We start from the raw sequence: 12,290 nt of genomic DNA on the forward strand, positions 1-12,290 counted from the left end.
GAAAAGGATGTTTCATACATACAGATTTTACCAAAACACAATCATTCAATAAGATTTATTTTAATTTTCCAGAGGCTCTGCCGACAAAGATACAACTGATGATAAGCCAGGATCATCAGGAAGAAAAATGTTTTGGAGGACAATTTCTGCCACTGTCAAGAACTATTAGAGGACCATTTTACAGAGGTGGAACAAAGAAAAAATGATCTTTTATAGTGCTGAATTTTTATTTATATGCCATTTTTCTCGTTGCCATAAATTGATTTATGATAGTTTTGGCATGGACAAAAGTAATGAATTCCTGAAGTTCAGAAACAAAGTGAAGAAATCATAAGATTACAAAAGTCACTGTCTGACGTATGAGTTGTGTTATGGTAACAGACTAATCAAAATAGGAGAATTCATTGGTTTTTTGTTTCGATCATCATTGAAGTCAAGATAGATTTTTATGATTTCATTCGTGTGATATTAGTCCAGGATCCATATATAGTATTTATGCACATTCTTCCGTCCATTGTGTGTCTTAGTCCATCCATACTATTGATTATGCAGTATTACTCATTATATTCAAAATGTGATATAAGTAAAAAATGATGTAAGCTAGATATCTTTTGAAATTGTTTGTTAGAGGAGATTTTTAGTTGCATTAATGATTTTTTTACATTTTTTATTTAATTAGCACCTCTTAATAATATGTGATTGTAAACAGTGTTTAAAAAAACAAATACCATCTCATAAGAGGTATGTTTGAATGGCATCATGTTTTTCCCTAAGTAGTCTCTTAAAGCTTTCTGAAGGCAAATTCAATAATTTCCAAAGATGATTTAAGATATCAATGCCAATTGAATTAAGACAAATTATATGTTGTAAGGAATACACTTCCATTTAAGGATGTGGTAAATATTTAAGCCAGGGTTAGTAAATTGTATCATTTATGTCCAAAAATGTTAATGGACTATTTATTCCAGTTACTGATTTATTTTGTACAACATTTATGACAGATATTATTTATTTTTATTGTCTTTTACATGTGCCAAATTAGCATATTTATTTTCTTTTATGAATTTAACCATTAGTTTTAAAACTTTTGTTGTGAATTATATTCTCCTTAAATGTAAAAAAATCAAATAATCAATAAATATGCATTATTGACCTTAATATGAAAAAGTTATCTCCCAATGTGCTTTTTGCAAATGTTTCAAGACTTTGCATATTTTAGCAAAATTTAAGTTGATATCTCCGTCTGCTACAAATATGTGAACATATGAGAAATACATAAATTATAATGGAGATATTTGGTGTTTTACATGGGTAGGTACAAGCTGTTTATTTATCATGTTTCCACTTGTATATGACATTTTATTTAATTACTGAACTTGTGTATGAAAATTATATTTTTTTATTTATTTATTTCAGAATTAAATAGCTGCCACAAAAACTTTAATCTGTGTTTCATGTTTAATTTTATGTTATGAAATAGTGTCATAAGAAAAAGCTATTTTTCCAAATTTCACTGATAATGGACAGTTTTTCATCAGTCAATATTACACTTTTATACTGACAGAAGCCATAAAAGGCAAGACACGGTTAAATTGAATGTTTAAGACATTTTTTTTTTTATTAAAGATTGATTTGAGGAAAATTTAACCTACCTAAAGCACTGGAACACAAAGGTGTTAAATTTGTTATATAAATTCATTTGTTTTGGGGTTGATTTTAACTGATGAATATTTATGAAAGCATCACAATGGACAAAATATACATCACAGGTGGCCCAAACACCATTTGATTGCAGCTTAAACTTGACTAGAGGAAACAGGGTAAATATGTTCTCTTTTGCTTTGATATTTCTTTCAAATGCTCATTTGATTTAGTGTCCAGGGATGTAAAATGTTGTATTTTTTAATGATGAAATCAATTGCGTAGTCATTGCCAACTTTGACAGAAGTAACTTTCATGATGTTTAAGCTAGTGAATTTAGGTATAGGTTTGTTGAATTAAGATTTTGTGAAGGTGATTTTGAAATCTGTTAATAATAACATTTTGGATTTTGATGTACAACACCATGTAAAACACTGCATAATTGCCAGTTATTTATTTTTGTTTATATTTATTGAAGAATATCTGCTGATCTTAATAATTATATGACATAATAAAATTGTTGAAAGAAATTCAGTTTCATTCAATGTATGTGTTAATTCCATGAATTGTATAGACTAAATTTAAGGCAGTTCTACAACCCAGTATTCAGAAAAAGTACACATAATCTCAATATCTAAAGGAAAGATACTTCGAACAATTTTGATTGTGCAAAACTCATAACCATAACTTATTCCACTCACAGTTTTACATTATTTTATTATACCTCAAAAGAAGCAAGTATATTGGTTTACCTTCCAATAATTTCATTTCATTTATCTCCCAAAATACAAGTCAGAGCTTCTTGAAATTTAGTATAAAGCTTCATGTGAGCATGCTTTATCTTATGATGTGTACTCATCAACTTCCTGTTAACCAAATACTTGTTTATTCTTACACATAATTACCTTGTATGAAACTTTGGTACCCTCTTCCACAAGAACTACAAACTAAAGCTTCCTGAAAGTTAGTATACAATTCAAGGAAGCATGTTATACTAGTACTGTGCGATTTGTTTTCACATCAATCAATCCTAAGCTAACTTTTTATAAAACACTTACATATTCTTACACATAATGGCCATGTATGAAATTCTATAGCTAGCTTCAATTGAGATATCATTAGTGGGCACTGGTACAGAACATTAAATTGATTTTGGTTCTTAATGAATATGACTTTTTACCAGTTTCTGCCAGTAGACAACATAAAGTGTGTCGTATGTAAGGCAGAGCATGCTTATTCTTCAGAGATGCCTAATGTTACTCCTATGTTCGAACTGGTTTATTGTTAATTTGTATGCATATCCGATTGTCATTTGTTTGTGTATTTTCATCTTGTGTTAATTTGTCACTCCCCCTCTAAATTTAAATTGTTGTGCATGTACACAATTAGCACTGCTTACTATTAAATCATGAAAAAACATTTTAAGATGTAGAGATAAGTTAAGTATCATCTTGATAAAAGCATTGAAGACAATTCAGAGTTGAAAACTTAAAGATGTATTATATAAAGGCAACAGTAGTATACCGCTGTTCGAAATTCATAAATCTATAGAGAAAAAACAAATCCGAGTTACAAACTAAAACTGAAGGAAACGCATCAAATATAAGAGAACTACGACACAACAGAAATACAACATTAAAATGTAACACACACAGAAACGAACTATAATATAACAATGGCCATTTCCCTGACTTGGTACAGGGCATTTTAAGATAAAAATAATGGTATTATCAATGAAAAATGCACCATAGTTAAATCATAATTATTAACCAGATGTCACAGGTGAAAAAATGAAAAAAAGATTATTGTATTCCTTGATTTGAAAATAATACAAGCAATCAAAACTCCTTTGAAGTTCATCAGTAGAAGAAACAAAAATAATATATAGAAAGTCATTAAGGACAAAGGTTGAAAAGAAAAAAGATACAAAAACTAGTTTGAGAGATAGTTGTCTCATTGACAATCATATATAGCTATATATTTACATAATTATCTTCATGATAACAAACATGCAATGAAGAAAATGGAGTTAACTTTTTGTATTATCCTGGCAATATCAGCTGTATCATTTATATACATTACATTGATCTGCCATTTAAGACCTAGCTGTCTATCAATTACATCATGGCAAAAGATACAGTTTACAACTGTGATTCATTATATTTTGTTATACCAATATGGACAAGGCATTTATGATGAGATAATTCAGCAAATTAAATGGATCAATCATGATCAACCAGATAATTGGAATGTTAAGATATTTATTATTCAACAAAATGAAAACCAAAAGTTCCAACGATCCCTTTTACTTGACATTGGTATTTTACAATCGCTTAATAATGGAAAAGCGGATTGTTTAGTTGTTCTCGATTCGCATACAGAAATTGAACATAGTTTAGAGTATATTTGGTGCGATAGTTCAACAAGAATCAACGTTTGTATACAGTTGTATGGATCAACATACAATCAACACTCCATGATAGCTACTCACATAGATCCAAAAAGTTGGATGCAAATCAACTTAAAAAGTCTTTTAGAAAATAAAAGGGAGGGCGTTTTTGGAATAGATTCATATATTGGAGAATTCAATTCTAAATGGACTAATGTTGAAATTCCGTACCTGTCCAAGAAAGTTTTTGATATACTAAAGAGGCCTTATTCATCTCCAATCGTATTGCCGTTATACAAATTAATATTTATCTGGAATGCAAAAGCTGCCTGCTCTTATTGGAAACTTATATTTCAATATATACAAGGCATTCGTTTAAACTATACTTCTGCAAAACAAATACATCACCCTAAAGAAAATGGATTACTCACTTTGAGAAAATTTAGCGACATGAACATATATCGTATGCTTTATGACCCAACCTGGATGAAAGTCATCTTTGTAAGGGAACCAAGAGAAAGACTACTCTCTGCATATCTTGATAAGGTTATACATACCAACTATTTCAAGATAACATGTGGACAAAGTGTTAACTCTTTTGAAGAATTTATCAACATCATGTCTAAATGTCCGGATATGCACTGGGATCCACAAGTTAATCTTCCGGAAACATTTTACAAACACATGACTATAGGAAGGATGGATAACATATCACAATTTACAGAAGATTTGCTTAAAAAAATTGGGGCATGGAATTCAACTGTTCAGCAATGGATAACTAGTAATGGCGATATTGTTAGATCAAAGGGACATGCTACAAATTCGTCAAATGTTTTATCTAGATATTACAATACTGAACTTGAAAACAAAATATTTGAAAGATACGAATTGGACTACAAGGTTTTTACATTTAATAAAACATATTTCTCTTTACAACCATAATAATGAAAAAGACTTTTTAACAATTACCAGTAGGTACAATAGGAATTCGAGTTTAATCCATAGCGGCGTTCGGTCACAAGTTGTCTTATTTTTGATATTCAAATACGACGATTAGTTATACATTGGCAAATGGCTTTTTTTAATGAAATTAATGTAGAAAATGTAAGGAACTATATCTTTTTCCTACGCATTGACAATTTGTTTTGATCCGACGTTATCGACGTCTTGACAACGCCTATTGTTGTATGACGTCAGAGAGTGAAATAACCACGTTTATTTCACATGTGAAATTATCGGTTTTTATCTAACTGGGAAATCAATGTAATTCATTGCAACCAATGTAATAAAAGCGTATATCCATAACAACATAAACATATATGTTATAATTAAACCATTTAATATCGGTAAAGTTAACCTATTTTTAAAGGTCATCAACGCGCGGCTTCAAAATGCGACGCAGTTTGAGAACTGAGATTTGGGTATACAATTCTAATTGAAAAGATCTGTAATACAATTAAACACAACTGTATGGGCTTTTGAAAATAAACACACCTATTTTAAAGTATTATAACATGTGCAAGAAATGGTACTTTACAAACAGACAAGTGAACGTGCTTTAAAGATGATATTCAGCAATAAATGACATGCGTCAAAATAATAGATTGTTTTAAAATGCTTTAAAATTATGACATACATTTGTAGTTGAAACAAGTACTTTTGATGTTTACTAGTAATTGAAGTAATAGTAGTATGATTGCGAAGTCATGCAACGCGAGTTTAATTTGCCCACTTTTTCATTACAACAAACATATAATAGATAAAAGAAGATGTGATATAAGTGCCAATGAGACTCTCCATCCAAGTCATAATTTGTATCATTATAGGTCAATGATACGGTCTTCAACACGGAGTTTTGGCTCACACCGAACAGCAAGCTATAAATGTCTTTACTTTAAAGCATGATACCAAGGTCACAGTACTCTGGCGATTTTGATTGTATATTTAGTTCACTTTTCATGGATTTACTATAAAGATAAACTACTTGAACGATTACATTATATTAGGTTTTATTATGGTGGTGCTGACGAATATGAGCTGATGCTTTAGCATATAAATTTGATCAATTATCATTCACCAGCATATTGGGATACTTCAAAAGTGTTTCAAAGCTCTCTGTTAAAAGGAAAATGTCATGTAAGTTATGGTTAAGCTATAGATATCCAACCATTTTCGTCATAGGAAAATTCTGTAACAAGTCAGGAATATGACAGTTGTTTTCCATTCGGTTTGATGTGATCGAACTTTTTTATTTTGCCATTTGATTTTCCTTGGAATCAGTATTCATTGTTATTTACTTTTTAGTTTTTATTTGATATTGGCATTTTACAATAACTCAAGACAAGAAATACACAAGATAGTGTTTTTGCATATGATTCACATTCAATTGTTAGAAAATATTTCGAGTATGTTTTGTGCGATCGAAGTTTATAGGTATAAGAAGAGGTGGTATGAGTGCCAATGTATGCACATTTGGTTGGTCTGTCGTATAATCAACAGACTATTAAATGTATTCACACTAATCAGAAACTTGACCTCCAACTCAAGAAAACTTGAATAAAATCAAATTTAGAAATCAAACGATGAACCTCATTAGTAATGTTCCATATCATATTCATCTATCATTTAACGGAGGATTAAATTCTGAATGGCCGACTGTTGAGATTCCATATTTAACCAAAAAAAGTTATTAAAACACTTAAAGGATAGAACATATCTCCTATCGTCGTATCTTTGTATAAGTTAATATTTGTCTGGAATCCAAAGCTGCATGTTTTTCATTGGAAAATTATATTCCAATATATACAGGGTCTCCATAGGAATTATTCAACTGTCGGAAAGGTACTTAAACCTATAATAATATAATAGCTTATTCTACTTGAGAAATTTGAATGAAATACACATATCTGTTTGATATTCTGTTGGATCAACTTGGATTAGAACTGTTTATGAAAAGGAACCAAGACAACGAATACTGTCTTTCTTACTTGATAAAGCTGTTATCAATACCTATTTCAGAAGAGCATGTACGAATTTATGAACGCCATGAATACCGGGCATGTCCAGATGGTCACTGGAATTCGAATGTTTGTAAACCTCAATACTGCTACAAAAGACATTCTTATTGGGACGATATATAATGTTTCGCTAATGCACAGAACATTTATTAAACGTAATTAAGGTGTTTTCTGTTAGTGTTCAGTGGCGTAGCTGGGTCATTAATACGTGTACGCCCGAACCTTGGCGAGGAATATGAGGGGTGCCAACCGCTCAATGTTAAAGCACCTGCTGCATGGTAGTGGGTTAGAAAGGGACAAAGCCCCCGATAGCTATCGAGAATGAGATACCATAATGATTCCTGTCAGTAAAAAATCATTGATAGCAACATACTTTTGAATCTTAATGGTTTATTTGTTTTGGTTAAATTTTGTAATATGTTAACTTATTCATCGTGTTAAACTGGAAGCTAGCCTAATGGTCATTGGTTTTAGAGAAAAACGTCCAAACCAATATTACTTTTAAAGAAGTTTGGGTTTTTTAAGGGTGCCGTGATCGAGCATACAATCGACAAAAGCACCTTTTAATGAACACAGAAAAAAAAATTCTAAGAGGTGCAATATAAAAAAAATTCTGGAACACCTAGGATTTCTTAACACAAAAAGTGAATCAATTTATCACTATTTCCTTTAAAGGGATTTAAAAAAAAATCTAAAATTTTCTTTTGATATTTTTTTCTTGATCTGGAATATTTCACGACTATCTATGAAGGTTTATAAATTGAGCATGTAAAACAATTAATTGTGTAAAGAAGAGTCCGGCTATCTGTCTATCAGAAAAGAACAGAAAAATGAACGAAAACAAATGCTATATAAATCAAAATTTTAGCTTTAGACATTAGTCATAAAAAAAAGTTTCTTCGGCATTTTCATAAAATTCGATGAAGGTTCGACAAGTAGTTAATGTAATTGAGAAATAACAAAATGTAAGCCCAACTGCGACCACTTATTAATTGCAGAAAGAAATACATTTTGTCCTTAAAATGCGGGAAAATTAAAGATATAATTGCATTATTGTATTGCTCTGAATACTCTTTTGATCATAAACAGTTTCTGTCCAACTTTCGTAAAATTTCACGGAGAGTCATTCAAAAGACTTTATCCACATTTGGAACCTAAATATTAACGCCGCTTTGTCTCGCTTTTGGTACATAAATCACAGGCTCGACAAAAAATACAAACAGCATATCGAATCTGAGCTGATAGTGAATTGCTTTAAATATAAGAAAAGTACGTAGAATTCATAGTAGAGTCAGACTTTTACAAAGATTCGAATAAATATATTAAATGATCTATTTGAGTAAATGTAGTCCCTTTTTATTCAAAATTACAATCCATTGAAAAAAGAAGCACAAGGCTGATGTGCTTTTGACCAGTTTTTCTTATTCTATGTCGATTATTTGTTTTATTTTCAAAATTCAAGTGTACGCCCGGGCGTTTTGACGTAAACGTAGCTACGCGCATGGTGTTGCTATTCACCAATTGCAACTCATTCAAAATTTGACCCAATTGCAATTTGTTTTATTAAATCAAATTGTTCAACTGGTCAAAAATTTGAACAAACTGTTCAGCCAAAATGTGAAAGTGCAAAGTGATAAAAATCATACTTACAATCCTATAAGTCTGTAACTCCACTGTATTGATGTAATTCCTAAATCAGTCTATCAATCTGTATAGTTATATTACAGCCATTACCATACTAAAGGTGAACTGTTTTATTTTGAATTGCTATAAAAATGTCAAAACTAAGCTTTTATAGAGTTTTTTCTTTCGAAAAGTATTCTATATTTATAAGTATCACACATTATGTGAATAAAAACATTTCATATTCAGTAAAATATGTATGAAATAACAATATGCTTCCTTGGGGAGATAACCTAAAATACTATTCTTTTGAATAAAGACTTTTTGAAACCAAAAAGCAATTATCTCCCCTTCCTACAAACATATTGCAATTTCAAATATTTTATAAATTGAATTATTTTGACATTGAGGGTTCTCATTTTATTTTTCCTGTTGAAAGCAAAGGAGCTGTGATTTTAAATTGTTTCTTCTATCATAGCTAAGCTATATATGTTTTAGTGAGATTATTTTCGGTTAAAAATATAGATTTATGGATTAAATCGAAAATTATATATTTGCTTTTTGAAATGTTTTTCCTGTTTTTTTGTATTATTCTTGATAAAAAAATCAGGGTATGTGTCGGATAGAATTTATTTAGTTTTATTTTATGTTTTGCTCTTTGTCTCACCTGTAACGAAAAATCATGAAGGCGACATAACGACGATAGATTATCAAAAGATCTACTGTGATGTTAAAGTTTTATACTTTCAAAAAGTGTTTTCGTTAAACATTGTTGGATATTCACAAAACTTTTCCTATATTAAGAATGGTGTCCAAATTCAAATTTAAAAAAAATAAAATCACAATTTTCTGAAATTTAGCAGATAACTGGACAAAGTGCTTTTTTGCTACAAAATTCTTTGTTAACCCTTAAATTAAAGTTTTATAAACTGCCATAAAATTGTCAAAGTAATGCTGGCATCTTTTTAAAATTGGCACACAATATTATTACCAGAAAGATTATCTCTGGATATTTCTTTTAATATGTTTATTTGGTACTTTTCAGATATCTGGACTTTTTTTTTTGCGATTATTTTAATGTTAACTATGCTTAAGTTTTGTAAACTTTGATAAATTTGTTTAACCAAATTCAGATCCTCACAGATATATATGGGCTGGGTTAATTTTTGATTTGCAGGTGAGATGAGGTTGTGCAGAAATTGTTGATAAAATCAGGATATTTAAGTTTTGTTATAATTTTTACTTTTGTTTTAGATATGTTTATGTACTGTTAAAATGTGTTTTTTTCCATTTTGTTGATTAAACATTTCCATGATTACTGTGTTATTCTTGAAAATTATAAGATATATATATATATAAATATATAATCCATGTAAGTTGCATAAATGATCAGTATGAAATGTCTAAGAGACAAGAACACAGAAATGTATTGACTTGTAGGTCAGAGGTCATTTGGTTTATTAAAAAGAAGATATGGTGGTAATACAGGTACTACAAATACCCTCTCCAAATTTCTATCCACAGAGGTCACCATTTCCAAAATGAGATAAAAATTGAAGATGTTTTTACAGAATAAACTTTTAAAAAAAAAGAAGTTTGCCTGGATGGATTTTCATTATAAATGCACAGAAAAAAGCTTCAGTCACAAAAGGGATATCTACTATAATTATTATGTTTGTCAAACATCAAGGTCACATTTTATAGAGACAGTTCTTGAGCGCTTGTCTTCTTTTTGAAAATTAATTTTCAAAAATGATCGTACAGAATCAAAAACACTTTCTAATGCCATTCTGAATGAACTCTACATTTTAACCCATATTGTCTCACAGAAAACTTATGCTAGTGTTCTCATAAGATTTTCCTTACTCTAACTCCAGCATTATCATTTCTGAAAATATTTTGAAATCCATTGGGGTGACCATCTTGATTGTCATCAATAAATTGTCCTCGTGGTTAATTATTGTCAAATTATGAAGTATACATCCACATACAATAATACCAACAATTGCTGAAGGTTCATGTGACGTAACTTCTCGGAGACGCCTGAAGCGACCCTTTAAAAGGCCAAATGCCCTTTCAACTACTTGTCTTGCAGATGAAATAACCTTGTTGAACTTCTTTTGCAAGTTTGAAAGGTGTCCATTATCTTTAAATGGAGGTATTAAATAGGGTTTAACTGGATATGCACTGTCAGCAATCAGGAATTTGTTGCAACCAAATATTCTCCCATTTTCTGCCCTGTCTGATAATGAGGAGTTTCTAAAAACTCGGGCATCATGTGTACAGCCTGGCCATCCTGCGTATACATCACGGAACATAAGATTATGATCCACAACAGCCTGAAAATAGGAATGAGAATTGAATAAGACTAGGTAATACGTTCAGTTGATGTGTGCCACATTCGTTTATCACAATACATTAAAACCTAAAAACGCCGTGTGAATTGCAAATTGTTATACTAGAAAAAATACTTTTCTCCAAACAAAGTTGAGTCCCAGTTCGGACAAATTCATGACAGCTTCTGAATTTTTCATCACATTGTAAACACTAATACATGCAGTAAGATTTGAAAAAAATATGGGGTTAAGTTAAATTATGTTTCAGTCACCTTAAATAATTTTCATTGGTATTCAAATTGCACATCACCTAATCGAAATTCTAGGTAAATGGTAAAATCTAACATGATGCACATATATGATATTACCTGCAACTGCATGGACGGAAAGCCTTTTCGATTGTAGTCTGAATCCCCCTTTGGACATGATGCTAGGCGAATATGACTGCAGTCCATTGCACCAATGATTCCCACCATTCCACTTTTCAGCTGAAATTCTCTACTTATGCTATCCTGTTCTTGGAGATTTGGCCACTTGATCAACTGAAGAGAGAGATAAATAGAATTTTATTTTATAATACATATGTAATACTAGTAGCATACATAACTATTTAATTTTTGAACTTATACAATTTTTAACCCTAATACCACATTTATCTGTTTGTGAAAGGGAGTGGTATGTTGCCACCGGTCCCAGAAAAGTCATTGATTGTAAACGGTAGATGTCCTAAGTGCTTGGAATTGGCTTCCTATTTCGATATATTTGGTTATGAGTCCTTCTTTTATAAAAGCTTTTTTTTTGGTTCTCTATTTTCCTAACTATTTGGTCCAGATGCTTCCGATTGATAGGTAACTCCTTGAAATACGTATGTGGTATTTTATATTTTCAAAAAAAAAAATATCCCTTTTAATCTATAGTCTGTTTCGGATGGCGGGGATTAGCAGCTGAACAACCGTGTGTTGCATCCTCTAAAACTCGGGGAGATAGAATAGAATAAGCAAATGATAATGCTCAAAGTAAAATGGTGTTTTTTTAACATTTTTCTTGAAGTTTGAAGCTTTCTACTGAGCCATCGATATAAATTGTATTTTTGATAAAGAAATTTATATAAGCACTGTACATTTAATTTGGTTAGACAATAATATAGATCTACTTATTATGACTAGCTATACTTAGTCTGTAGTTAGACTGATAACTTACGTAACAGAGATTATTTAATTTATCGCTATTTTTTGCATTTTTCTTTTGAACTTTTTTTGTGATAATTTTCATATCATGCTTCTC

The 12,290-nt window shown here is 30.5% G+C and overlaps 2 protein-coding genes across 14 annotated transcripts in view; one reads left to right on the top strand and one right to left on the bottom strand.

Moving 5' to 3' along the window:
* LOC139481149 (cytosolic carboxypeptidase 2-like) overlaps positions 1 to 2,171 on the top strand; it is a 111,593-nt gene extending 109,422 nt beyond the window's left edge. For all 13 annotated transcript variants that reach the window (XM_071264274.1, XM_071264270.1, XM_071264273.1 and 10 more), the window contains one exon: positions 73 to 2,171. In XM_071264274.1, the coding sequence (XP_071120375.1) occupies positions 73 to 99 (27 nt within the window). In that variant the 3' untranslated portion in view covers positions 100 to 2,171. The remainder of the gene's footprint in view (positions 1 to 72) is intronic.
* Positions 2,172 to 10,518: 8,347 nt separating this feature from the next.
* Positions 10,519 to 11,554, bottom strand: LOC139483044 (uncharacterized; the record flags this gene model as incomplete). Its single annotated transcript, XM_071267071.1, is given in 3 exon segments — positions 10,519 to 10,604; positions 10,607 to 11,009; positions 11,375 to 11,554. Coding segments are annotated over 3 exon segments (669 nt in total), but the record flags the coding sequence as incomplete, so codon positions are not given.
* Between the last annotated feature and the right edge of the window lie 736 nt (positions 11,555 to 12,290).

Source organism: Mytilus edulis, chromosome 7 (genome assembly GCF_963676685.1).
Source record: "Mytilus edulis chromosome 7, xbMytEdul2.2, whole genome shotgun sequence".
Lineage (NCBI taxonomy): Eukaryota > Metazoa > Mollusca > Bivalvia > Mytilida > Mytilidae > Mytilus > Mytilus edulis.